The 27774-nt window shown below is 58.8% G+C and overlaps 2 protein-coding genes and 1 long non-coding RNA gene across 3 annotated transcripts; 1 reads left to right on the top strand and 2 right to left on the bottom strand.

Moving 5' to 3' along the window:
* On the top strand, positions 1–5448 carry LOC121476256. The gene is made up of 2 exons (XR_005983896.1): positions 1–2588; positions 3225–5448. It is a non-coding gene; the product is annotated as an uncharacterized LOC121476256 (long non-coding RNA).
* Positions 5449–7444: 1996 nt separating this feature from the next.
* On the bottom strand, positions 7445–16496 carry LOC121484055. The gene is made up of 2 exons (XM_041742704.1): positions 11162–16496; positions 7445–9916 (listed from the first exon to the last, which is right to left on the bottom strand). The coding sequence occupies exon 1, from the start codon at positions 15615–15617 to the stop codon at positions 14700–14702; it is 918 nt and encodes a 305-aa protein (XP_041598638.1). The 5' UTR covers positions 15618–16496; the 3' UTR covers positions 7445–9916; positions 11162–14699.
* Positions 16497–16639: 143 nt separating this feature from the next.
* CEBPA (CCAAT enhancer binding protein alpha) lies at positions 16640–19321 on the bottom strand. Its single transcript, XM_041742703.1, has one exon. The coding sequence runs from the start codon at positions 19167–19169 to the stop codon at positions 18003–18005; it is 1167 nt and encodes a 388-aa protein (XP_041598637.1). The 5' UTR covers positions 19170–19321; the 3' UTR covers positions 16640–18002.
* Positions 19322–27774: the final 8453 nt, after the last annotated feature.

Below are 27774 nucleotides of genomic sequence, written 5' to 3'. Positions count from 1 at the left end.
AGAAGCAGGCTTCCTGCAGGGGGAGCGGGACTCGATCCCAGGACCCCAGGATCATGACCTGCGCCAAAGGCAGACGCTCCACCACTGAGCCACCCAGGCGCCCAGGCCCAGGCCCAGCTTCTGATTGCCGAATGGCTGGCGTTTGAGCAAGGCTCCTAGAGAGAAGCCTGTGGCCCTCGCTGAGTCCAGGGGTGCCAGCTGCTACAGCAGAGGACTCTGGGTAGTGTTAGGAGGTGGGAGCAGCTGGAGAAAGGGCAAGTGGGCCAGCGATTGGTGTGCAGCGGTGTCAGCCTGCCTGGGTTCACATCTGGCCGGGTGTCCGATGGGTGCTTTTTCCTCTCGGAGTCTCAGCTGGTATCTGGAGTGGGACTCACCTCCCGAAGCTGTGGGGTGATGTGGGGGAGCGCCCAGCCTACCGCCTGGCACATACTCAGCCTCAACCAGTGAAGCCCCAGCCCCGTTCGGGCCAACAGGCTCAGAGGGCTGGAGAATCCAGGACATTTCTGCAGACCTGGGCAAGGCTTGCCAACAGGCCAAGGGAAATGCTCCTGTCCATCTCCCTGTTCCTGGGCCCCAGAGTCCTCAAAGCACAAATATGCACTTGCTTGCACACACGCACACGCACACGCACACACACACTGGCTTGGCTCCCCAGGACCCAGCCACCTGCTGGAAAACCAAGAGCTGCCTTTTCAAAATAATGATTAAGAATTAGCATTGACTATTCAAATCGAAACTCCCCAAACCCTTCTCTGGGGTACCCAGCTCCTCTGGAGCTTGTGGGTAAAAGCTCTTACCGTAGTGGAAAAAGTACTCTGCCGAAACGGAAATCTTCCTCAATTTAGCTGAGTCATGTTTCTCGTGGTTAAGGAAGTCCAGATCACCTCTGGCGGTTCCCCTGATGCCCATGGCCCAGCCATGGAGACCCCAATCCACACCGGCCCCCAATGTTTGTCCCAGCAACCCCCCTGGGGTCCTCCTGGCAGAGGCCCTGATACCCCAGCCCACCTGCTGCTTCCTGCAGCTACTTCCTGCTTCTAGGGGGGAGTCAGGAGCCCCGGGGGAGCCGGGAACCAGGGGTGCACCCCAGAGCAGACTGTGGGCAGACCTCTGGCCTGGGGAGCTCTCAGAGGCCCAAGCTCTGGGTGCCCACAGGCCCGTTGTCTTCGGCCTCAGTGGGACTCACTACAGCGGGGATGGGTCCTCTGTGTCATCCCGGATCTGAGGAGCCTGAGTCGATGGGTGGGGGTGCCTGGCGCATGAGTGACAGGTCCCTGCCCAGCTGGGGTTCCCAGTTCAGTGGAGGCTGGCATGGCCCCTGCCTGGCTGCAGGCCGTCGGCCCTCCCTTGATGCCCCTCAGGAAGCTTCCAGAGCCTGTCCTCTGGGAAGATGGGGGGTGGTATGTGGGCCACCCGGGTGCAGCGTGGAGGGCCTCGAAGGCACCCAGCTGCAGCAGTTGTGGGAGCGGGAGGCCGGCTCTGTGGGCAGCGTGTCCTCCAGGTGGGTCTAGGACCCACTGGACCCCCTGGGACGGCCCTGCCACCCAGCCGTGGGCTCCCGAGCTGGGCGCTCTCCCGGGCTGGGGAGTCAGCAGGAAGCGTGAGGCTGCCCGCTAGCCCACGCTCAGGCTTCCCTCAGCTGACACGGGTCATGTGCTGTCCGGTGCTCTGCTTCCCGCCTGAGAAGTGGGGATGCCACTACCCGTGGCCCGGGACTGCTGGGAAATTAAAGGAATGGAAGAGTCGGGGGGAGCTAGGAGGACCAGCCCCAGAATGTGGCAGGCCATCGAAACTCCCGATGTGTCGGGGGCCCGGGGACCCCTATGCTTCACTGTGGGGCTCCAGGGGTAGTGGGACTCGGGGCTACTCCTCACCAGCCTGGGGAGACCACTGTAGCAGCAGGCCTGGGGGTGCAGCCCAGCTGGGTGTCCGAGGTCACCAGTGGAGCTCCCCTTGGCCTAGAGCGTCCGCTGGCGACCCCCGCAGGCATTACCTGCGTCCTGGAAGCCATGACAGGGGACCCAGGCCTGGAGAGGCTACAAGGCTACGAGTGGGTCCCACAGGGGACCCCAGAACCGAAGAGTCAGGGGCCCTGCAGCAGATGCCTGGAGGCCCACCTCCCCGGAGGGCCCCTCGGCCACCTCGGTGTCCAGCGTCCATCTGCCGGCCTGGCCCCCGGGGGCTGTGTTGCCCAGAGTCATCTCACACCCACTTGGACCGGGTCCCCCTCAAGGCTCCGGCAGCCAGTGTTTGGGAAATTAGGTGAGGGGGGCCTGGGACTAGGGTGAGGAAGGGAACTATTTATGGCTAAAAGTCATCTTGAAATTTTCAACATATTTTTTATTTTTCAAAACAAAAGCTCTACACGTGGGGTGGGGTGGGGGGGTGAACCTAGCTTTGTGGGAAATGAGTCAGACAGCCATAAAATGGTGTTTTTCTGAGCCGAGGGGATTATTTTACATCTCGTGGCATGAAGACACTGAGAGGGAGCCCCCCTCCTGGTCCCTGGCGGGGCTCCCTGCCTGCCGGTCGGGGCCGCCGCAGCCCCCTCCTTCCCGGCTCTGGGGGCTGTCGCCCTCCCACCAGAGGTGAGTGCTGTGGCTGCTTCCGAGGCCTTGCTTCTCACCTCCGGGCCTCTCCCTTCTCCTGCCTAACCCCACCTCCCAACCTTTGGGGCAGGAGTGAGGCTGTGAAGGGTGGTGGCCGCATGGTGGGCCCTCCCCTCACTGTTCACAATCTGAGAATCTGGGTGAGGTCCAGAGGTCCTCGGGGAGCCTCCCACCCCACATTCGATGGGACCGGCTGGTGCAGGACCCCCGCCCAGAGCAGCTGACGGGAGGCAAGGAGAGACTTAGGAGAGCACCTGCGTGCCATTGGTGCCCAGTGGCACCTACCATCAAGCAGCATCCTTGGGTACAGGTGCTGAGGGCCACAGGGGGCAACCAGTTCCCTTGGAAGCCTTCCCCAAGGCCAGAAGGGCAGGGGGCCCTTCCCTAAGCTCCCCATGGCCAGCGAGCCCCCCCACCCAGACTCACTCCCCCCACCAGCTCTGAAGGGCTAGGGCCACGGAGCTCCAGGGGCCCACGGGGGACAGGACCCTGGCTTCCGAGGCCTCAGGTTACAGCTCTCGCCCCTCCTCTCCTCCCAGGCAGGTGTTGGGTGGGACCAATAGGGGAGAGGCTGTGCCTAGAGCCCCTCTGGAGTCTTTTCCTGGTCCCCTGCAGGCCAGCCTCGGTGGGCTGGGGTCACAGATCCAGGGACAGCCTGGGGCCCAGGGGACAGATGTCGCCCGCGTGGAGAGACTGCTGGCAGCCCGAGGCAGGGCAGACGTCGGAACCAATGTGGGATCTGAAGCACATTGGCCCATCCCAGAACCCGAGCACGTTCCTCCGCCGGCATCGGGAACTTGCTTTCTCCTTTGGAAGCGACGGTAAAGAAGGCTCATCCTGCACAGGTTCCGCCTCTTCCCAGGGCCGGAGGCCGGTACATTGGACACCAGCTCTGCCGCCTGCCTCGTTCTCTCTCATTCCAGCCACAGCACCCCGATTTCCCTCGGAGAACCTCCCCTCCCCGGCTCCCATTCCATGCAGTGCGGGTGGGGCCCACCCTCTTCCAAACTGTGTGCTGGGAGTGGGGGGCAGGAAGGACATGACTCAGGACTGGCCATTTGGCCTCCTCCATCCTCCTGGGTCCAGTGGCTGGTCCAGGGATGAGCCCATGGTCCAACAGAACCCAATTCCAGGACTTCAGATGAAACGGCTCAGAAGCTGGAGCTCTGTTCTGGGTTGCTGGGTGTCAGCTGGGAGGCCTTATGTTACTGGAAACTTCCAACAGGAGACGGAGCTGGCACAAAGGATGGCAAAACCAGGAGCCAGAGTGACAGAGGACTCTCGATGACATTGTCTGGCTGATGGATCCAGCCATGCCTGAAGCCACACCCCTCACGGTTTGTTTTCCTGGTTGCACTCAGCTCTATGCCTGGGCCCCGGCCACAGAGGCAGGAATTTTGGTGAGATGTGCCAGGATCACGTGCTCCTGGCTGCTTAGGCCACGCGGGCTGGGACTCTACAAGCGTGGGTGACCGGTTACCTAGAGCTGAGGCCTAGCCCGGCAGGAGGGCCCAGCACACAGCTGGGCTCACTGACCACAGAAGCCTGGATGTGTGGGTGAGAGGGGGTCAGGGGAGACCCACCCTGGGTGTGGCTCCCTGACGAGACCACCCTCCAGGGTGAATTTGGGAGCAGACTTCATGGGAAGCAGCTTATGGTTTCCAATGATTAAATTTAGAAAAAGAACCCGCCTGGCCGTCCTTCGCCTCCTTCTTTCTGTCTGTCTAACGGGCACCTGGACCTGTCCAGGGCGCTAAGAATGGTGGAGAATCGGCTGATTTTGTCTGGTGTCCGTCAGCATTCCTAGCGCTGGAATGTAAGCTCCAGGAGGGCAGAAGTTGTGCCGGGGGCGGCTCGTCGCTGTGGCCCTGAGTGAAGGAGGCCCCAGCACTCAGTCACTATCTGGTGATTGAAGGAAAAGTCTGGTATTCTCATTCCCCTGCTTGGAACCCTCCTATGGCCTCCCATTGCAGTTAAGACACATGAAACCTAGATTTCTCCTTCAGTGCCCTAGAAGCAGGGTAACTGTGTCATTTATTAAGCCATCAGGGACACTTTTTGTGAGTCAAAAGGGATGCTATGCTGTAGACGATTATGCAGGAACAGTGGGAGCAAACGAGGACAGTCTCCAAGCAAACCAAGCAGGGGGCCCGCCCCACTCCAAGGCCCCCAGGAGTTGGTCTCTGGCCCTCCCCTGGGACTTTGCTCTGTTCCTTTACCTAGAGAGAAGCCCTTTGAGTGCCTGGATCTTTCTCATCACCTTGGTCTCCACTGAGCACTGGCTCCTTGGGGACCTTCCCTGACCACCCACCTACCCAGGCAACCTCTGCCATCGGGTCAAGTTTCATTTTCCTCCCCGAGCTCAGCTCGGTGCCTGAGGTCCCAGCACGGAGGCAGGCGGGGAGTGAGAGGGAAGGAGCCCACAGGCCTTGGGAACACAGATCTCTGGCATCTGTCAACCCCCGAGTAGACGCTTGTGTTCTCAGCTCCCATCTCCAAAGTGAAAGTGAAGGGAAGCACACTTCCCCTCAGGAGGTGGGGACGCAAAAGGCGGAGGGGAGGGAAAGAAGGGAGTTTGGCAGGCAATCGAGTCGGGGTCCTTCCTGGAACCACGCACAGCACCAGGCACCCCAGAAATCAGACGCCCTTGACCTGAATCGCTCGGACATGTCTTTTAAGATCTGTTGGAACCAGAACTCGAATGCAGATGCCAAACAGCACCCCAGCAGACGCACACCCGGATCGTGTGGCCAGATAGAAGACACCAGCTATGTTTATAATTTGCCTAATTACCTCTGTCCTCTCTGATACTGGGGCTCTATAAAATTGTCACAGCCGTGTTTGTCATTTGGCTCTGGCTCACTGTGCACACACGCGGGTGTTTGTTTACAGAACACAGACAGCAGCGGGCCTTCATGTGGGCTCTGACACCACCCCTTTGGCTGCCACGAGGGACTGGCCCCCCTCCAGGGTTCCCAGAGAGATTGGCCTCCCAGATTCTTTAAAAAAAAAAAAAATCCCTCCTGAGTTTGGTGATCATTCAGGGTCCTGGCAGAAAACCAAGCTCACTCCTGATGGTTCCAGTGAAGGGGTGTTAACAAAGGAGCCATTTGTAGGGGTGTGATGAGGGTTGAGGGAATCAGGAAGGGATGTCGAGGTCCCCAGGGATGAGCCACAGCAGCAGCTGTCACCATCATGGGGCTCAAGGGGCAGAGCAAGGCACCAGGGCTGCCGGAGCCCCGTGAGAACTGGGCCCATGGAGGGCAGAGGACAGGCTGCCCAACAGGGACCATAGCCTTGGGGGTGTGCAGATGGGGCGCTGGAGTAAGCAGAGAGCAGTGAAGAAATGCCCAGCCTCTCTCTTCTCCTCCCTCCGATCTACTGGTGCCTACCACTGGCCAAACCCAATAGGGATCCAGAGGCACAGAGGCCCTTGGTGTGACCTACACACACAAGCCAGACTCCCAGGGCAGAGAATAGGTATGGTGTTGATCCAGGAGTAATAATCCACATGGGTGGGTAAGGTACTCTGGGACAATTCTGTGGTCAAGCTTGGTGGAAAGTCTTCTCATCCTATAAGCAATCTCTTGAATCCATTCATCTCTGTGTCACTAAGTTCCCTCACTGGCCTCACAAGTACCCATCGCCCACTATAACCCACCTGCCACACTTTAGTGCAGTGATCCTGTTGCTCTTGGGATGTTGACCAAAGTCTGAAACCTTGCTCGTGAGAACCCGCTAGTCAAACCTAGCTGACCTCCAGCCTCACCTCTAGTCCTCCACCTCCTACCCTGTGCCACGCACTGTGGCCACACTGGACACTTTCCAATACCTAGAATGCCATGTTCCTTCCCACCTCTGAGGTTTGTGTTTGCCACTCCCTCTGCCTGGATTTCTCTTGATCCAACACCCAATGCCTTACAAATCCCTGCAGGTCCTTCAGATCTCAGCTTAAAAGTCACGTTCCCAAGAACAACTTTCTCGAGTCCACAAAGCAGGCAAAGTCTCCTTCTCATCACTCCTGAACTTCCTTACTCCACAATATGTGTCACAACTGGAATTAACTAATCAATTGAGTAACTGTCTGTTTATTGTCTGTCTCCCTAGAGAGTCTGTGAGCACCCCAAGAGCCCGCTTTGTCTGTCTGGTTTCCTTCTTTGCCTCAACACAGTGCCTGGCACATAGTAGGCACTCCAAAATACTCACTGAGTGGCTAAAGGGAGAACATACTGCCATCCCAGTATGGCAGGCCTACTTTGCAGTAAAATCAGCTAAAGATGCAACACAATTAAAAAAAAAAAAAAGTATTCTAAGCACTGAAGGCTTGGCAGTATAATTGCCAGGCCAAAACAGAAGAGGAAGAGGAATCCAGACAGGTAGGTGAGAGGAAGAGCCACTTTTTTTTTTTCTTTTTTATTGAGGTGTTTTCTGATTCCAGTGAAACTGAGTTCTATTTTGACAGCCTCGTGGAATGAAAGAGATAGCTATCAAACCCCAGGGCACACACAGGTGGGGCATATAATAAGATACCATCTCCCATGAATGTGGGACTCCAAAGGGCTACACCCTCAGGATAAGGGTGAACCAGAAGTAGACCAGCCCTTATACGATCTTGCAATCTTTTTTTTTTAATGCAATTTTTAAAAAATTTTTATTTATTTATGATAGTCACAGAGAGAGAGAGAGAGAGAGAGAGAGGCAGAGACACAGACAGAGAAAGAAGCAGGCTCCATGCACCAGGAGCCAGACGTGGGACTCGATCCCGGTCTCCAGGATCGCGCCCTGGGCCAAAGGCAGGCGCCAAACCGCTGCACCACCCAGGGATCCCACGATCTTGCAATCTAAGTTCTCACCTGGATGGGCTGGGGAAACTCAAGCCTTAAGGTTGATTAAAGTGGTCCTGGATTAGCAGTGTTCCTCAATGTGCTCTCTGGTGGAAGGTGCTTTTGTCCTAAATCTCACATTTTTCTTTCCAACATTTTTTCTTTCTAAACGATGACCAGCACACAGTCAAAGATGATCAGACACACAAGAAAAAGAAGACACTGTGAGATAAAACCAGAAGAATCAACAGGAAACAGAAACAGACCCTTCAGACTGCAAATTACTGACTATAAAGGAACGATGCAAGTCATGTTTCCAGAAATAAGACACGCTTAAAAATAACTGCAGGGAATGGGAATCTGTTAGAAAGTGACATCGCAGATCTGAAAAAAGATTCATTCATCTTCATTTCATTTCATCTCTAGAAATGAAAATGACAATAACCAAAATAAAAAACCTGATAGGTGGATTTAACAGCAGAGTTAACACAGCTGAGAAGGGAATTAGAGAACTCAGAAAAACGATCACAAATGTAGCAGGTAGAGACAAAAGGAGCATGTGGAAGAGACGACGTGAGATAAGGAGGAAGAGAGGGTCTAACATAGGTTTAATGTTATCCCTGAGGAAGGAGAGAGAGGAAGTGGGGTAGAGGCAGTGTTTTAAGCAAAAACAGGTAAGAATTTTCTGGCACTGATGAACGAATGAATACATGAAGGGATGCACGGAACCATTTAATGGTCTGTTTTGCTAGAACTCCATGTTTCAGACAACCTAGAGTTCAAAAGGTCCAGATGGGAGATTCTGAACCCAGTCCGTTCTTGGCAGAGGGCCACGAAGTCATATAATACCAAGTTCAATGTAACAAAGGACACAAGAAAAGGTGAAAAACCAACTCTTGCCCGTCTCTGCCTCTGCGGCTCACCCCCGGGCACATCCTCTTGTTCCTTCTTCCTCCCACAGCCCTTACTGCCCAGTCACTGGGAGAGAGCAGAATGCCATTCCCCAGGGTCCCTCCACAGTCAACTGGGAGAGCAGTGGCAGGGCTGGGTGCGGTGAGGGAGGCCTCTGTCCCGCCCTGATTCAGTGGATGGGGACATCCTCCTCCTCGATATTGTCTCTCTTCTCTCCTCTGATCCCAGTCTCCTTGTTCTGCGGCTGGTCTCCAGCCTGGGCCCTCAGGACTACTTGGGGGAGTCTTACTGACCAGCTGGCTGAAACAGTCTAGTCCTGGCTGGGCTGGAAGGATTAGAGAGGAGGGGATGCGAGAATGTCCCTTTGCCATAACTGAAGAAGGCTCGATGATGCCGGCACCACCTTAGGGGCCTCCAACATGGGCCAAGGAACACTAATAGCCCTCGTTGTCCAGCCCACCAGCACCACCTATGACCTGGATGGCAAACATCTAAAACGCAAGACTCCGGAGATAGGAGAGGAATCACCCAAGCCTGGGTCCTACATCCTGCCTCCCACCCCTGAGCATCTCTCGGGCAGGAGAGTGACTTGGCTGGCAGGCAGGTAGTTTGTTTCTGACTCATGCTCCCCTCCTGGCTTCCAGGAGGCCTGGTCCTGGTCCTCCTCAGTGTGACTCGTCCTGGGATCAGGTTCTTGTGGTTGCTCTGTTCTGGAGGGACACACATTCATCATCTCGCCTCTGGGAATCCCGACACACCTCTCAAACATGCTCAAACAGAGAGGTTGCCAAACCTGCGCCGGGTCACACAGCAGGTGTGTGGTGAGGCCAGGACACACGCGGTCTCACGCCCCCGGTGGGTGGGAATGCAGACCGAGCCCTTGTGTAACTAGCATCGGGACCTGACTTCTGTGAGCAGCTCCACAGCGGGGCCTCACTGAGGCCCTGGTCCCACCCTGGCCCTGTGGCATGTGCCAGATCCCACAACCCCCCCAGCAGCAGGTGCCTCCAAACCGCTGTGCTTGGGGGGTACCGGTCACAAAGACTTGTCTCCCCAGGGAAAGCAAAAAGAGTGTGGCAATTGCAGCCACCTCCCAGCCCATGAGGAGTGAAGATGGAGTCAGGGGGGGTCATGTGGGCCCCCAGACCTGGCTCTGCAATGTTTCTGACATGCCATTCCAATTTTTGAAAATCTCTAAGATGTTCCAAACAATATGCAGTTGATTTAATTTAAAAAATTAAAAACTAAAGTAAATTAAGTTGAGGAATGTTAGGTGGAGGCGGGTGGGGGGGGGCACGGAGGGTGTCGTGGAATAAAGCCAGAGAAGAGTCTGAGGAAAGCATGAGCATTTCACTCCCCTGGGTGGATTGGTGGGTGGAGAGGGTCAGGCTGTCCCCGCTGGTCCTCACGTGTAGGATCCCAGGTGCCGACAGCGGCCCTGCCCTGGTCTGGTCACGGGTCCTGAGAGATGGGACTCCTCTGCGAGCCTGGGGTGCAGCCAGGGAGCTAGAAGACCCGAGCACGCTGCTCCCCGTTCCAGTTTGGCTCGCACACACCCCGGGCAGCCCTGTCCTGCATAATTACATAAACTGTGCATCACTCAAGATGCTCATCGCGCTTCTGACACATCTCGGGCCGGGAGCCACCATCGCCACCTCCCCGGGCTCGGGGGCCTGGTCCATGACTCACACGCCGCCACCGCTCCCAGGTGAGACCGCTCCTCAAATAGAGGTCCAGCCTTGGCGAGCTTGGGGGTTGCTCTCGGGGGGCCCCTTCGCCCCTCCTGGGCCTGAACGCGCCTCCAGCCCGAGGCTCGGCGTCAGCTCCAAGTCCAGATGCACCCACGCTGGCACCCACAAGGCCCCACTCTCCCCCCGGAGCCGGCGGCGGCCCGGAGCTGCCCTCTCTCCCACTGCTGCCCTGCGCCAGCCCCGGCGGCCGATGGCCTAAGGCCTCCTGGCCTCTCAACACCTGCCGCCCTCCTCCGTTGGGCAAGTGGCATCCGACTGCTTCCTCCCCCGAGGAGTTTGCTCATTAACTTGAGTTACCCCAAGGCTGGTGCTCCTGGCAGCGCCCAGAAGAGCGAGGCCGGCGTCCAGGGCTCTTTCCTGGGTGGCCAGCTCGGAGGAAGCGGCCGGGGCCAGGCCGGCCTCCCACCTGCGTCTGTGGCCCCATCTCCCCTCCGGGGTCTCACTTCCCGGGCCCAGTAGGTCGGGAGATGGGGACCAGCTGTTGGGCCAAGTGCTGAGTCACCCTGCGGGGGACGGCCGTGTCTCCCCGACGTGCACAGTCCCCACTCTCTGGCCACTGGCAAGGGGAAGGCAGGGCCGCCTCCCTCGCCGAGGTCCCAGCTTCCCAAATAGAAGGGGGTTAATGGGAGGCCTGGGGGGTTGGCGGGGGGGGGGGTGCAGTGAGAACATTCTCATTGACCAGAAGTCAACCCTGCGGATTCTGTGCTTGAATCAAGAGCCCCTTCCGGTGACAAGCACACGGGCACCCTTGCTGGCTCCAGTGCTTTCCGTGGACGGGAGTGTGACCACCGGGCCCCACCTTCAAGGTCACGGGCACGTGACTTGGGGAGATGGGCTCTCCCCCCAGGATAATCTCATTAAATGCTTTCTAAGCAAATAAAAGGCATCCCTGAAAAAAAAAACAAAAACATTGAAGCAACATCAAAATGACTTAGTAACTTGGTTGCTCCGGGTGCAAGGATTTTGCCCTAATTATTCTGACCGCTGTCTCCTTTCCCAGGACTTTTCAGGGAAGGGACGGAGGTGTGCCTCCCCCCCCTGCCCTCACACACAGTAATCTCCTTACCTGGAGCCCAGTGTTGCACCAGCTTTGCCTGTTTACCTTTCACAACCAGTGGGTGATGGGGGGGGGGGGGTCGGTTTTGCATGCGTTTTGCATAAAAGGAGACGGAAGCTCAGAGAAAGCAAGAGCCCGAGCAGCATGGCCCATCACGGGATGGGGGAAAGAGCAAACCTCTGTTCATCCCCGGGAGCCCGACTCTGCCTCCGCGGGCAGGGACGGCGCCAGGGCCCTGCTAGGCGAGGACTGTCGGCCTGCTGTGTGCGGGGTCCTGCAGGAGCCCCCCGAGGCCCACACTCACCGTTAGCCGCCCCAGGCCAGTGGCACCTGCGAGGCTGAATTAGACGCACGTTTGAGCATCACGGACACCAGTGTCTTCAAATTCTGGGTTAAGGCCAATGAAACGGCTGCCAGGTAGGGCTTATTCCCTATAAATCAGTGGGAATGTGGTCACACGAATTCTAAATATCAGATTAAAATCAAATTAGTGGGAAAATTTGGAACAAATTGCCTTCAAGTACAGTGAATGAGTCTATTTTTAAAATGTTGCCGCACCAGGCAAAAGAGTGAAGCAAACACATTTCCTAACAGCGAGGAGACACCGTGATGGGAGTGATTTGTCATGCTTAGTCACTGTAATTGCTCTAGCAAAACTGAGGAATCAAATAAAACGTGTTTGCAAATTGTAAATCACTCCGGGAGGCTACTCCAGACGGGTCCGAACCTGATGCTCAAGGTCACAGCACCTCCCTCTGGGGCAGGCGGACACCCTGACACCACCTTGCCCCGACTCTCCGGCCAGGGGTCGTGCCCCACGTCCAGCGGAGACCATTGCCCAACGGCCCGGAGAGAAGGGCTTCCATAATCAGCCGGGTTTCCTCCCCAGCACGGATTCCGGGGAGGGGGCTGCCGGGAGAGCGCTCGGGTTGGCTGGGGGTAGGGAGAGGTGGGGGGCTCCCTGCGGCCTCCATGGCTGGTGGGGAAGGGGCAAGGCTGCTCGAGGAGGAGAGGCTCTTTCTGGTGAGAGGTTGGCAGCTACTTGCCAAGGAGCAGAAAGATCTTCAGATCTAGGAGGCTTGGGACAGGCTGTGATGGCTCCCTTGAGGCCCTGTCTGGGTCACTGGGTGACACGCCTTGGCCCTAGCCCACCGTGTTTGGCCACTGGTGTTCCCGTCCTCAGGCCGTGGCCCCTCAGTATTGACTCTGCCAGTGGGGACAAGAGGAGAGATGGAAAGAGACCGTCCTTGAGACCAGAAACGTCCAGAAACGCTGTGATCCCAGGTGCCCGTGTGTCCGAGCAGCTCTGGCAAGCTTGGGGCATGTTGCACTGCCCGTCCCCTACCTGTCCTCTCTACCGGGAAGCCCGCCTCCTCCTGCACGCCCTCCCTATAGAGCTGGCCGTCTCTGGGGGCCTGGCTAGCCCCTGCTTCCCAGAGGTGCTGAGAACTATCTAGAACCAGATAGGTTACCTTTCTTAGACCTTTCATCGCCTCCCATAATGGTGAACCCCGGTCCCTTGAGCTCCTCGGGCGGACCTCAGGCCAACCCAGTGGACCCTTGAGTGGCAGGGAGAGGATGAGGACGTTTAAGGAAGGAGAGAGAGGAGTGGCAGAGAGATCCACGCATTCAGACACACGTGTTGAGGACCTGCCGCAGGCCAGACGCAGGCCAGACTCAGCAGGAAGCCAAGAAAGGCAGGATCCCAGGCAAGTTCACGTAATTTGGCTCCAGGAGTTCATGGTGACCTTGGAGAGAACAGTTTCCCAGGTGCAGGGTGGTGACAGGGAAGATGAAGGTCAGAAAGTGGCTCTCTGGGAACAGAAAACCCACAGGGGATTTTTTTTTTTTAAATAAACAAACAAACCAACAAACCACTTTCTATCCCGACTTGATGGATATAAGAAAACTGTATCTTTCAGCTGGCCTCAGGTGCGCCTCCAACTTTGGTCTGGAGAATAGGGTTAAGGAAAGGTCCTACTTCTCGGCTTCACAGCAGCAGATCCTTTTCCTGTGGGCCCCTCAAGGCACCCAGGAAGCATGAACCCCTGTGCCCCGCTCCCCTGGCCATCAGGCCTGCTTTTGAGAGCCCAGCTGGCCTTCTTGCCCTAAGTGCCCACCCACTGTGCAATCAACGGGGAGCCTCTGGGGTTCAGGCCCCACCGGGTGCCCGACACCATCTTCTGTGGCTGCCGGGCATGGGCAGTGGGCTTGGGCAGAGCGGATGAACAGAAAGGGGATCTTTGGGAGCTGTCGCACGGGGTGTCCTGTTCCTCATGGGTGGGGCCAGAAGGCTAGAAAAATAATAAATAAAAACAAAAGTGAAGGGAAGCAAGGCTCTTGGGTGCCAGAATGGGGCTGGCTGAGGCTGTGGCTGCCTGAGTAATGGGTTCCACATTTGTCTGGCTCAGTCTGCAGCGACCGGGAGTCAGGACGCACAGTGGGCCTTGCAGGGGGCTGGAGGGGAGAGCCCAGCTGTGGCCAGATCTTGGAGTACCCCTGTGATGGCCCCATCCCCGGCTGGCCACAACGGGGCTGGAGCGCTGCTGCAAGCTCGCGCTCCGGCACCCCAGCCTCCCCCCTGCCCCCGCCCACAGCTCCTGGGTCCCTGCCGGCCTGCACAGATTGTTCGCGTTATTAATGCCGTTTTCCCAGAGATTCCATCTGGCTTTTTAATTGCTCTGGGATGGGGCTAGGATGCTTTGATAGTGAATTGGTATCTTTCCTATGTCTCTGCTTACGTCAAATGATCCACGCACAGGGAGGGGGTGGGGGAGGGGAGGAGCGGGGGAGGGGGGCATCAGGGGAAGGGAGATAGTATAATCTTTCACAGAGACAAGAGAGATCTTCCAAAGGTGCTGGTGGTTTAGTTCTATTTAAGGAAAAGAAGAGAAAGGCCACCCCTCCCCCCCCCCCAGCATAGGAGATAAACAGATGGGATAGAGCCACGCTCCATGCAAGGACCCTACCCCATGTCTGCAGAAGGCCTCCTGGATGAGCAAGGTCAGGGGTTCTGCTCTCCCTCCAACGGCCTCCCTTTCTCTCCCCGCTGCCCCCTCTCCTCCCATGAAATCAGCAGCTGCTGGAGGAGGCCTGGCAGGTTCCTGCCTGGGAAGGAGGGGGCGGGAGACCTGGGAGGGGCAGGCACTCCTCACCAGTCCCAGTGGCTCATCACAGGTGTCAGGGCCAAACCCCACGTTCACAAATTCCCAGGAGATCCAGGAGATAAGGGTGACATCCATGACAGTGCTAAGCCATCGGGAGGCTTCTGGCAGCAAAGGAGCACCTCCCTGGTTACCTTTGCTTCTTCCCTGGAGACTGGTTCCTCTGAGCAGCGCTCTCGGGGTGGTGGTGGTGGGGAGGCTCAGGTGGCCCACCGAGGGGTGAGGTCCCCGCTACCTCTCCAGAGGGAGGACAAGGGAGACGCATCCAGGTGGGCTGGACGGGGTCCACGACCAGGGTCTTGGATCAGACCCCTGCCTCCGGGAAGCCTTCCCTGGTGGCGTCTATTCACACTTTGAGCTTCCCTTTATTGCACTTGTCACCCTTAAAACCCATCTTGGGACCACAAGACTGTAAGCTCCAGGTCTGCTGTTTGTTTGCTGCTGAGTGACCCATCCTTGGCACAGGCCCTGCACACAGTAGGCATCCAATAAATTTTTGGGGTGTGTTCAGTGCCAGGCTCTTGGAGCGGTTCTTCACAAAAGCTGCAGTCAGGAGGGGAACCATGGGGGCCCTGCAGGAAGCAGTGGGTGGCAAAGAACAGCTCTTCCCCAGGGGCCCCTCTGGCCGGGCACAGAGCACATGCCGGGCAGGTTCGCCCCACACTGCCCCCTCTCCTTGGCAGGCTGCTCTGTCTCCCGGGGGCCCCACCGGCCCCATTCCTTCCCTGGGGTTGGCTTTGGTTGGCTGTGTCTTGTCCCCAGCAAAGTCTGCCCTGGACCTCAGGATCTACAGTAGGAGGGGTGCCCCTTAGTAGGCCTACAGCTCTGCAAGAGGAAACCCCGGGAGAGGAGGCAGTGGGAGGGGAGAGGGAGGAGGGCGGGCAGGAAGGGTGTCCCTCCCCCTGCTCATCCTGGGATCTGTTCTGGGGGCAAAGGGGGAGGCTGAGGTTTGGCCCCCTCAAACAAGAAAAACTGGAATTAGCACTGAACTCAGAGAGGGTTTGCTGGGGCCTAGCAAGCCGTGGCCTGCCCTGGGCCTCTAGGCAGACGGTGGGGCTCTGCCTCCTTGGTTCCCAGGGCGGTGGGGCAGGCAGCCGCCTCCACACTGGGCCCGTGGCCTTTCCTCTGCCAAGGGCGGCCCTGGGCGAGGAGGCGGCCAGACACAGGACGGAGAGGGCGGGGGCCGGGGCGGGAAGGGGGCAAGTCACCCCTGTTAACCACACGGGGCAGGTAAAGCTAAAGCTTTCAGAATTGAAAAAGAGTGTGTAATTTCTTGAAACTGTCCCAGCCCACATGGGCATACACGGTAAGCTGCTCAAGTGAGTCCTCTGGGGGTGACAGTGGAAGGTAAGGAGAGTCTGCCTTTTACCCTCAGCGAGAGTCAACTCTGAAAGCCCAGCCAGCCTCCTGTGCTACTTCCTGCCAGGCCTCCTTCTATCAGGCGTGAGGGTGGGCCCCCCCCCACTTTGGTTGGCTGTCACTGCCGCCAAGGGGGTGCCAGGGTGCCTGAGTGGGGGGACTTGGTCCAGGGTGGGCGAAGTGCGGGACGGGGCGGGGGGGGGGGGGGTGGATGCTGGCGGTGGCTCCTTGCCAGGCGGTATGCGTGGAAGACCACGTACCCACTGCAGGCGTGCCGAGGGTCCCCTTCCCTGGCTTGGCTGGGGCAGGGCAGCTACGGAAGGTGGGGCACAGGGGTGCTCGGCCTTCAGGCTGCCCTTCGGGGCCCTGCTGGGTAGGTTACAGCCACACAGCGCAGAGCAAGCGGGGGAAAGGCAGAGGGTCCTCCCGCTTGAGGCCTCTCCCCGTCCTCCCAGGGTCCTGGGGGTGGGTAAGGCACGACACGTATGAGCAAGGCGGCCACACAGCTAGAGCCGTGAGCGATCTAGAAGCAAATGTGGCCAAAGGGCCTCTGGAGCCTGGAGCCTGGAGCCTGGAGCCACTGGGCCGGGCCTGTTCAAGCCCCAGACAGCCCGTGACAACTTCAGGCCAAGGGATCCTTCTCTCTGAGCCCCTCTGCTCCTCCCTGGGGCTCCGGAGAGGCCACACCAAGGCCCTGTGACCTCCCTCCCGTCCAACTCTCGCCCATCCAGGAGACTCTCTCTTCAGGATTTGGGCTTTCTCAGCTTGGAGCATGCCTTCCTTCTGCCATTTGTTTGCCTCGGTTGGGAGAAGTCACCCCCTTCATGTAAAGAGGGGCTTGGGATGGGAGAGCTAATGAAAGTCAGGATCTCAGCCAGAGAATACGCTGTGATTATTTACAAATGTGACCTGGCCCACAGAAAACCTTGGAAGTAGCTTTTCTGGTTTTAAAAAGACACCAAAATTTACTTTGATATGTTTATATTATAGATATAATACATAAAACATCTAGCATGAAACTCTACGTTCTCCCCAAAGAAGAGAACCAAGCTGTCCTTCCCTGCTCCCAGCCCCAGCGATCTGCGCATGCTGGCTGGAGGCCACCTCCCTTCCAGACCAGGAGCCAGGGCCTCTGGGGGGCGGGGGGGCGGGCAGGACAAGCCTGTGGGCGGCCCAGGCCGGAGGGCACCGAGGCCCACGGCCCCCCAACCCCCCAGGGAAAGGGGAAGCCCACCTCACCTCTTTGGTTCCCCTGGGAGCAAAAGCGATCCCCCAAAACCAAAAGGAAAGAGAGCCGCAGACCCTCCCTGCAGCTGCTGACAAAGAGTCTCATTTTGGCAAGTATCTGAGCAAAACCAAAACAAAACAAAAACCAAATAAAATGGTGGTTTAGCATAGACGTGCACATTCACATTGCACAAGGCACCGCTGGGACACAGAGAGGCCAGATACAAGTGTTGATATCGGCTGATAAAGCAAAATATTTGGAAAGCTTCTCATAACTTCGGTCCCTCTGGGATGGACAGATTGTGCTTCATGTTTGTATGGCAATGCTGGCAACATACAGTACAAGGCTGATGGTCCCGGTGTCCCTTCACCCCACCTCCCCACCCCACTCCCACCCCCACCCAGGGCCAGATCTCTAGGTCTCCCTCTGCCACCAGGCTACCACTCCCGCGAACACATGTCCACATAGCTTTGGCCTGCCCTGGCCTGACCGGGGGCGGGGGGTGGGGGGGGTGGGGGTGGAGGGGCTCCCTCCGGTCACCCGGTGACCCCCACGTCAGTGAGTTCTGCCCAGGGAAGCCCAGCCCGTGACAGGCTGGGAGACTGGAGGGCAGGGAGCTAGGGACCCGCCACCTTCATGTAGAACGAGGGTCACGACCTTCCAAGTAAGTCCCTGTATGTCCTCCCCTCCCAGGACGGGCCGAGAGAGCCCTGACCCTTGGAGCAGCCGCGGGCCTGCACACTGCCCTGTCTCCCGGGGGCGGGGCGGGGCGGGGCGGGGTGGGGGGGCCTGCACCTCGGGGATGCGGCCGGAACCCTCCGGATAAAATGACAAGGCACCTCTCGGCTCCCCCTACTCGGTAGGAATCGGAGCGGCGAGTTTGCGTTTCCAAGGCACGAGGTTATTCCTTAATACTAGAGTTGCCAGGCTCCGGGCTCGGCCCCACGGCGCTTCCCTCCTTCGGGGAGGAGGCACGGCCTGACCTCCCCCGCGGCCTGGGCGCACCGGAGCCTCCCGGGCCGGGCCTGCGCCGCGGGGGGCGGCCTGGAGATGCCGAGCCCCGACTCCACGCCCGGTCCCGGCGGGGCCGCCCCGCGCCTCACGGGCAGTTGCCCATGGCCTTGACCAGGGAGCTCTCGGGCAGCTGGCGGAAGATGCCCCGCAGCGTGTCCAGCTCGCGGCTCAGCTGCTCCACCCGCTTGCGCAGGCGGTCGTTGTCGCTGGTGAGCTCCAGCACCTTCTGCTGCGTCTCCACGTTGCGCTGCTTGGCCTTGTCCCGGCTCTTGCGCACGGCGATGTTGTTGCGCTCGCGCCGCACCCGGTACTCGTTGCTGTTCTTGTCCACCGACTTCTTGACTTTGCCCGCGCCGCCGCCGCCCCCGCCGCCCCCGCCCCCGCCGCCCCCGCCGCCCGCCCCGCGGAGGTCGGGGTGCGCAGCGGTCAGCGCCTTGAGCGCGCCGCCGGGGCCCGGCAGGCCCGCGGGGCCGAGGGCGGGCGCCGGGTGCGGGCTGGGCACGGGCGTGGGCGGCGGCGTGGGGTGGCCGGGCTGCAGGTGCATGGTGGTCTGGCCGCAGTGCGCGATCTGGAACTGCAGGTGCGGCGCGGCCAGGTGCGCGGGCGGCGCGTGCGCGTGCGCGTGCGGGTGCGGGTGCGGGTGCGGCGGCGGCGGCGGCGGCGGCTGGTAGGGGAAGAGGCCGGCCAGCGCCAGCTGCTTCGCCTCGTCGTCCTCGCGCGGCTCCTGCTTGATCACCAGCGGCCGCAGCGCCGGCGCCCCGACGCGCTCGTACAGCGGCTCCAGCCTGCCGTCCAGGTAGCCGCCCGCCGCGCAGCCGTAGGGAGCCGGGCCGTGCGCGCCGCCGGGCATCGCCGCGCCGCCGGGGCCCCCGGGGCCGCCCGCGTAGTCGAAGTCGCCGCCGCCGCCCGCGCCGCCGCCGCCCGCGCCGCCGCCGCCGCCGCCGCCGCCGCCGCCGCCCGCGGGGGCCGCGGCCGCCTTGGCCTTCTCCTGCTGCCGGCTGTGCTGGAACAGGTCGGCCAGGAACTCGTCGTTGAAGGCGGCCGGGTCGATGTAGGCGCTGATGTCGATGGACGTCTCGTGCTCGCAGATGCCGCCCAGCGGCTCCGGGGCGGCAGGTGGGGCGGGGGCCTGCGCGGAGCCCGCGCCCCGGGGAAAGCCGAAGGCGGCGCTGCCGGGCGCGTGCGGGGGGCTCTGGAGGTGGCTGCTCATCGGGGGCCGCGGCTCCGCCTCGTAGAAGTCGGCCGGCTCCATGGGGCAGCTACAGCCCTCCCGGCATGGCGAGCCTCGGCGGCCTCCAGCCCGCGCGGGGCGCCAACGCCGCCGCCGCCGCCGCCGCCGCCGCCGCGCCCGGGCCCCGGCCCCGCCGCCTCGCGCCCGCGCAGCTCCGGTCGCGAATGGCCAGGCCCGCGCGGGCCCCGCGTTTATACCGGGGGCGGCGCCCTGCGGAGCCCGACGGAGCGGCGGCGCCTCCTGGGTCCTAGCGCCGGGCCGCCGGCGGGGGAGGCGAGCGGGGCCGCAGCGCGGCGCGGGCGGGCGGGCGGGCGGGAGGGGCCCCGGCGCGGCGCCCCCTGCCCCGGCCCCGCCGGCCCGACCCCGACGCGCGCGCGCCGCACCCTGGGCCGAGCCGTCGCCCCCGCACGCACGTGGCCGGGGACCGGGCCCCCTCCTCGGGCTGCCCCGGGCTGCACTTCCAGCCGGCGGCCGGGGAGTCCGGGAGCGCCCAGGCGCGGCGCGGTGGGGGGCGGGGGGCGGGGGCCCGGGGGTCCGGGGGGGCCGGGGGGGCCGGGCTTGCTGCCTGAGCCGCCGCGGCGGGACTCGCCTTCAAAGCTCCAAGTGGCCCCGCCGGGGCCCCGGTGTCGGCTGGGCGGCGGCGCGGGAAGGGGCCGGAGCCCGCCGGGAGGCCGAGGGGAGCGCCCGGCGCGCGGCGGCTCCGCGTCCCCCTCCCTGGCCTCGGGCCGCCCCGCCGAGGCCGCGCAGGAGCCGGTCCCCGCCCGCCGCGTCCTGCGGGCTCCCCGGGCTGCGGGCGCCGGGCGCTAGGACCCCGCGGGGCGCGGAGGCGAGGCAGGCGGCGGCCGCGGGGAGCCGGGGGACGCGGCCGGCGGGCCCGCGGGGCTGCACAACTTTTTCTTTTGCAGGACTTGCCGCGGCCGGGGGCGCGGGGCTGGGCGCGCGGGGCTGGCGCTGGGCCGCCGGCTCCTCTCCCGCGGGCCGGGCTGGAGCCCAGGGCGGGGGCACCGCGGCCAGGTGGGGCGCGCAGACGGAGGACGCCGGGCCGACCCGGGACGGGGACCCCGAAGCGGGGCCGGCGGTGCCCGGGCTCGGAAGCCTCTGCCCGCCCCGCCCCGCACCTCCGCCCCGGTTCCGGTGGGCTGCGGGGCTCGGGGACCTCGGGGACCTCAGGAGGGCCCTGCCCGCGGCTCGCAGGGCGCTGGGTCCCGGGATCCTGGGGGTCAAGGTGGCCAGGCCGGTGCCCCTTGGCCGCCGCCTCCGCATTCGCTGCTGGGGGGGGGGGGTTAAGGCAGCGCGTCTCCCCAGCCACGTGGCGCCTCGCGGCTCTATCCCGGGGCCGCGGGCGGGGGCGGGGGCGGGGGGCGCCACCCCGGGGCCCGCAGGTCGCCGCTGCCTCTACCTCCCCCCAGCGCCCCTAAGACTCAGTGCGCCGAAGCCGACACCGCCTGGGCGCCGGTTGGAGCAAGCGGGGCTGCGCGGGCCGGGACCCCCCCCTCCCCCCGGGTGGCCTTCCAGAGCCTGGCAAGGCGCCAGAGCCCGCCCGGGAGCCCCGGAGGAGGCGCCCCGCAAGAGCGCAGCGGCCGGGGAGGCCGAGCTCCCACCGCGGTCAGTGTGAAGCAGCAGCTCCGTCTGCGGAGCTCGTACTGTGCTTTAATCAAGTTCCTATTCAACATATTCCCAATGATTAATGGCCCAACTGCTTCAAATTTTTTTTTTTTTTTTTTTTTTTTTTGGTCCAAAGCTCATACACGAGATATTTTAAGCTTTTGGCCGGAGCGTAAAAGCAAATATATTAAATAAATGACCTTTGTGAGCCCGGAGCCGCTCTCTGGGCCAGAAGCAGCACCCAGTTCTGCACCTTGCCGGCGTGGACATCTGGTCGGGAACCCGAAAACGCTCAGTGGGATTTTCAGGGTTTTTTTCTGCGGTGCTAAAATCACAGCCTGCTAAAATCGCAGGGTGGTAAGAAAGCACAGGCTCTTGCAGGCGTCCTGCGCTGAGAATGCACCCCAGGTGAGCTGCCCAGGGTTGCTGTTGCCAGTACAGGCAGCAGGACCCTCTCCTCTCAGGATGGGAGGACACCCGGGCTGGGGAGGAATAAGAGGATGGGGGCAGGGCGACAGAGACACCAAGTGGGGCCCTCACCCAGCATGGCACCAGTGGAACCACAGTGGAACCAGAATTCTCCTCATGAGGCCTGCTCGGTGCCTAGAGATGAGTGAGAGGCAGGCCCCTGCCCCCTCAGAGCCCTGGGCACAGTTGGGAAGACAGGTCAGCACCCAAGGTCAGCCGGGAGACTGTCCTTCCACAGAGGGGGTGGCCCCAAAAGAGCAGGGGATGGGATTGGGCAGGAGCACTTGGTCCGTTAAACCAGGAAACACAAATGGGGTTGAGGGATGGGGGTGCTCCAAGAAAGGGACACCCTCCCCTGGTGAATATGGGGCTCCTAGGGAGGCAGCAACCACCTTTGTCTGGGGAAGTACCTTGGGGTAAATTGTACCCCCACCTCTGCCGAATTCATAGTTTGAAGCCCTAACCCCCAGTATGACTGTGTTCTGAGATGCGGTTTTTAGAAGGTCGCAAGGTTAAACGAAGTCCTAAGGTCGGGGTTCTAATCTGATAGGAGTAGTGGCCCTATAAGAAGAAGAAAAGGAGATATTTCTCTCTCTCTCTTTCTGTCCCTCTCTGCCTCCCTTCCTCCCTCTACCACGTGAGGACACGGGGAGAAGGCAGCGTGCAAGCCAGGAAGAGAGCTCTCACCAGAACCTGACGTGCTGGCACCCTCATCCCAGGCTTCCAGCCTCCAGAACTGTGAGAGAGTTAGTGTGTGTTGTGTAAGCCCCCCTGCCCCTCCCTGTGGTGTTTGGTGATGGCAGCCCAAGCTAAGATAGGTGGTTAGAGAGGGCTTCAGGCAGGAGGAGACCTTTGAGCTGCACCTTTAAAGATGAGCAGGAATTTGCTGGAAGGATGGGCAGACGGAATGGCAGGTGCAAAGGTGGAGAGCCTGCCAGTGCATGGCATGTTCTGGTAACAAAGGACAAGATGAGCGGCGGGCTGGAGCGCACGGATTGCTGGGGAGGGGCCTAGATAAGGCTGGATCCACAGACTGGGCTGGGTTCACGGCCAAGGCCGCTCCTGGTAAAGAGAGAGCCTATCCCAAAGGCTTCTGCCGTCCAGCTCTTAGCAGGTGGGCACTGTGATCCAGTCCGGGTCGCTGAAAGGTCGCTGTGGTAGCAGCTAGAGAGGGGAGGGCGGACCACGAAAAACAGTGGAGCCCCAAGACCCCCAGTGATGGGAGGGGACAGGGCTGGATTTGAATGTCAGGACTTAGAGTCTAGGTGGGGGCTGAATGCGTGTCTTCTGGCTGGGGGTACCATCCTCCAACATATGTCACGCAGGGAAAAGAGAGGGTCCCCTCCAAGCCCCTCGGGGTCACAAGGTCTCACCACCTGCAGGACACCTGCCTGTTTTGTGGCCCTGGAGAAGAGGACAGTTGCCCAGAACAGCCTCCAGGATCTACCTGCCGTATTCTAGTTTTTCCCTTTGAGGTCGAAGAGAACACCTGGGGATAGGAGGAAGCCATCCGAGGGCAAGTAGTGGTCTGTGGGTGGGTGTGTGGGTTTGAGGTGAAGGAGCACCCAGGCATCTGGAGCAGGAGTCTTGGAGCTGTCCAACCCCTGACGCAAGAATTGGCTGCAGGTCCTCGGTGAGACCCCAGGGTTGGTGGTTCCACCACTTTCCATGGGAGGTGCCCACGGCTGGCAGGGGCCTGTGTCCTGATGGGACTCCTGGGCAGTCAGCGTTTGGCTGGGACCACTTGGGAGGGAGATGGCTGCGTGGCTGTGCTGAATGGAGACAGAGCCAGTACTACGAGCGGCGAATAAATCGCCTGACCACCTTTACTATCCTTTTTTGCCTTTTTTTTTCTTTTGTGATGACACGTGGCAGTTGCTGAGGACAGAACTCTCCAGGGTGCTTTGGCAGGCCAGGGCTGTGGGACAGGGGCCCATCCCAAATCCGACAGGCTGCAGGCTCACCAGGCCTGATTTCTGGCTCTGGATCTACTTTTTACAAAAGAGAAAATGAGCAACAGAGGTGAAAATGCATTTTGTAGGTGTCAACTGTGCTCCAGCCAGCTCGGAAGAGGAGGCTGCTTCTGAGCTGGGGGAGGTAGGGGCCAGGTGGGGAGAGGGGAGCCCTCCCCTGCATGCGTTGTGGGTGCTGAGTTTTGGGTGCTCTAGGATGGAGCCTGAGTCCAGGGTCCTTCACAACACTAACCGCTCTGAGAAGACAAACGGAAGCCTGGGAAGTTTTGTACTCGAAGTCAACCTTCCTTAACGCAGCGCACACAAAAGAATTCACGTATAAGTTTGAAACTTAATCAGATTCTGAAGAGTGAGACTGGCACCAACCCCGCTGACTACTTTTATCGAAAGCTTAATGGATATAGGATTGGCCACTCCAAAGCAGGACTAATTAAGATAATAAATGAGGACTGGCTAAGATAACACCAAGACAAGAACTACACTTTCCAGGCACAGTTTGTGCTCTGACTGGGGGACGTGAGTATATCTAACAACAGTGACTCAGGAAAATACTCTCCCAGAGCTTCCCAAAACATAGACACACAAAACAAAACGCAAGTTACTCCTTATGACAAATGCAATGCTTACTGAGGTTTATACTCATTCGTTTGATGTTTTAAATATTGGCAGGTTCGGTGTATGGACTCAGTGGACAGTCGACCAAGAGCCCTAGAGTTTCTTACCAACCGCCTCTGGGCATTTGGAGAAACCATTTTTATACCTCATTAGATCATACGTCCTGTCCCCCCAGGAGGCCTGGTGATACGGGGGATCCTTCGGACCTGTTCAAACGCCTCCTTCATCATTTCCCAGCTGGGTGACCTTGGGCCAGTTGAATATCGCTGCGCCTCTGTCTTCTTTCCTGGAAACCGGTGACAATAATTCATCGTAGCACATTCTCACTTGTTCTAGGGGAAGGTACGCAGGAGTCACACGAAGCATAATTAAGTGCATCACCATGAGCTAGAAACGATGGAAACTGTGAGGAAATGCAGCTATGTTAAATGTATATACCGCATGAAATCACGACCACGAGGATTCAGATCCGTGAAAGAGCCACACTGTCAGGTTCATGAGAGTCAACGTGTTTCAAGTTTTCTCTTGATTTTCATCGACCACGATGTGCGTATGGGTTTTCTTCATCTGCTTGTTGGTTTATCTCATTCGCTTGCCACTGCCGGCAGATAAGCAATAACAGGCACCAAAAAATTTTAGAAAAAGAACACTGAGTTGAAATTTAAAATTGCGAGAATTTTATCCATTTATCTCAATTTTGTTTGGCAAATCGGGGGGAAAGAAAGCCTCCTATTCTGTTCTGTTAGAGAACTCCCTTGGTAGATGACGGACCCCAGGACTCCCCACCCAGCATTTGGAGAACACTGCAGAAAGCAAGCAGTGGATGATGTGGGCAGCTCCCCCCCATTTTTGTGGGATCCGGGACAAGACTACGAACGGTAGCCCACATACCATCTGTTTAAACACTGAAAGTTACCGGCCAGATGAACAAACTGTTAGATCAAATGCTTCTACCTTTCTGCCTTGACAAGTAAATCCTTGTCATGTCCTAGAAGGCCAAGTTTAAATTTAGCATCTGACTCTGGAACATGGTGGTGCCTGGAGAGCCAACCACCCCCTTCTGTTCCCTGCCCCCTTGAGGGACCTCTGGAAGGGTCCTGAGTTGGGTGGGAGTAGTTTCCCAGCACAGGGCTCCAGCACTGCCTGGACCCCCCCTGAAGATTGCTGCCCCTTGTCACCCCTTGGATGAGGGGCGTGCCCACCGCCCAGTCCCTGGTGCAATGGCCCAAGTGGGCCCGGGCAGCTGGCTCTCAGCTGTGTGGGGAGGCCATTTCTTGGCCCAGGAGGCTTCTCACCCCGAGGGAAGGGAGCAGCAAGAGGAGGGCATGAGTGGGGCCTTCTCTCCTGGGCTTCTGCTGGGCAGGGTCTCAGCACACTGGTGGGGTATCACTCATTCCACATGAGCAGGAAGGCAGTGACCCCAGTGCTTCTGGCCTCGTCTGGGGGCGCCTGGCCCTGCTTCTGCTGGAAGACCCATCTGTTGGCAATAGTTCCAAACCCGTGGCCCCAGGTCACCCCTTCTCTCCACCTTCCCTTGGATTCTCCTGGTTTCAGCCTCTATACTCCCCCATTGCGGCATCCTCCAACTGGTCTCCCTGCTGCTCTCCCTGCCTCCTTGACCCTCAACTCTTTCCCACAAAGCAGCCCGAGTTACCCATGAGACAGGCACTCAATTCACGTCACTCACCTTGGTCAACCCCTGGGCCCGCCCATTGCATGTGGGAGAAGATGGCACAATGAATGCCTCAACCTGGCGAGGCCCTGCAGAAATTGGCCCTCCGCTCTCCTCATGCCTCCGACTCCTGGCTCTCCGCTCCGCTGTTGGCCCCGCCGAGCATCTCCCAGCCTGCAGGCATTGCACTTTGCTCTGCTGGCTCCCTGGAAGCTTCTTCCCGATGAGGGAGCAACTCCTTTCCCGTCATCTGCGGCTCACCTTCTCCAAGAGATTGCTCTGAGGTCCGAGTGGAGCGCCAGCCAGCCCTCCACCCCCCATCACTCCTAAGGGCCCTGTGCGTTTTTGCTTCCTCCTAGCACTCTCTGGAAAACCGTCTTGTTTACTTATTTTGCTTGTTCCCTGTCTGGCTTCCCCCCACTAGAATGCCAGCTCCACAAAGACAGGACCTTGTCTGTCCTGTTCTGCCTATTTCCAGAGCTAGAACAGGCCTTGGCATATGGGAGAGCCTCAAATATTTGTCGAATGAACACAGAATGGATTCTATTCAAGAAAACTGCTACCCGGCCACCCTCCCAGAGCTCAATTCATTCCCAAGCCTTGCAGGGCAGCTCAAGGGTGGCCCCAAAAGATGCTTGGGAAGCCCCGACCCCCTATGTCAGGGCTCCCCCCGGGCAGAACCATCCAGAGCCTTCTGAAGCTGTGCCAGGTGAGACTGCCAGGGCCTGGAGAGTCTGCACAGTGCCTCTGGGCTAACTCGAAAGAAGCCCCCTCGGGGAAGATGTGGCCTCCAGGGGCTTGGCTGAGCAGAGAGTACCTTTGCCAGGAGGAAAAAGGGCCCCTTTCTCTGGAGAGATACAGCCCAGCCAGGACACAAGGCTTGGTGCATGGGGGCCTCCTGAATTGGGCTCGTTGGTGTAGCACAGACCCTCAGCCCTGCAAGACAGCCCTGAAGCACCCCTCCACCTTGGCTCCAGAGCACCCTCTGCCTGTAGGGCACCGCTGGGAGGGTGCCCCCGGAGAGCAAGACTCCGTCCTCGGGCATGACTGGACATCAGATCCACCCGGGGAAACGTGGGATCAGCCGCCTTCCTCACATGGAAGGCAGGAGACCTGGCCAAACCCTACTGCTCAAGAGATGGGGTGCACTTCCCTTGCACATCTGCCCACCCCCTTCTTTGGCCCCACTCCTTCTGCTGGCTCATTCCAAGGATTGATGCCTTGAGGCACATCTTTAAACACAAACAAGCCAACACTTAAACGAGGTGAGAAACCAAATCTTTTGAAAATCAAAACCAGAGCTTTTGAGGTGCTGGCTCATGAAGGATTCAACTCTAGTCCTCTTTCCTTTGGTTATGTCCCTGCTTCCCCCAAGTCTAAACCTCTCTGTGCTCTGTGTAAAACTGACACCAAATTAACAGGAAAAGCGAGCTGCCTACCCGAGGTGTCCAAAAGCCCCATCAACCCTCGCCCAATAGATTGTTCCCCAAGGAAGCCATTAGCAGGTCCTGCTTGGTCTACTGCAATGTACTGTCAGCTACTGGAGTTAAAAACATTTTTTTTTTTTTTGCAAAGGTTACCTTTTTCGACACCCAGGGTTAATCCTTACCTAAAAAAGCAAGATGAAAAAAAAAAAAGGAAAAAAGAAGCAAGATGGAGAACAGTGTGTAGCTTCCACTTCTCAGGGGAAAAAATTATTTAAACATATATATATATATGCATATACATAGTCAGTGTATAGAAAGAGGACAGAAGTTAGGAGAAATACGCACCGAGCTGTTAACAGTGGTGCTGCCTTTGTGGGACAGGAGAGGACTTGTTCTTTTTTGTTTATACCCTTATGTATATGGGGCTTTTGAAACAGAGGAGTATGTATTTATTACTTTTATAGTTTTATAAACTATAAAAATATTTTAAGTCACCTTAATTTTACAGTTTTATAATTTTTATAGTTTTATAAACTATAAAATGCTTTAAAGTCACCTTAATTTAGTCCGCAAATGTATAATGCCACAATGGATTGCACAGTTTTATAAATAACTTCAAAATGCTATTTAATGGCCCTATTTTCGAAAATGAAAAGTCAGGAGATGTGCTCTAAGAATAAACGGTGGCGTGATCTGTGAATTTGCTCATACGGAGAACCATACCTAGTCACAGACACCAAGTCACATTTAGTTCTATGTTTCACAAGCCAGCCTTCTTTTAAACGAGAAGAGCACATCCATTTGTACATAATGAACTTCTAGAAATTCGTGTGATGAAGAATCCCAATCCAAAAGAAAATGGGTAT

This window comes from Vulpes lagopus, chromosome 2, assembly GCF_018345385.1.
Source record: "Vulpes lagopus strain Blue_001 chromosome 2, ASM1834538v1, whole genome shotgun sequence".
In the NCBI taxonomy this organism is placed as follows: domain Eukaryota; kingdom Metazoa; phylum Chordata; class Mammalia; order Carnivora; family Canidae; genus Vulpes; species Vulpes lagopus.
This window is presented reverse-complemented; position numbering and strand designations above follow the sequence as displayed.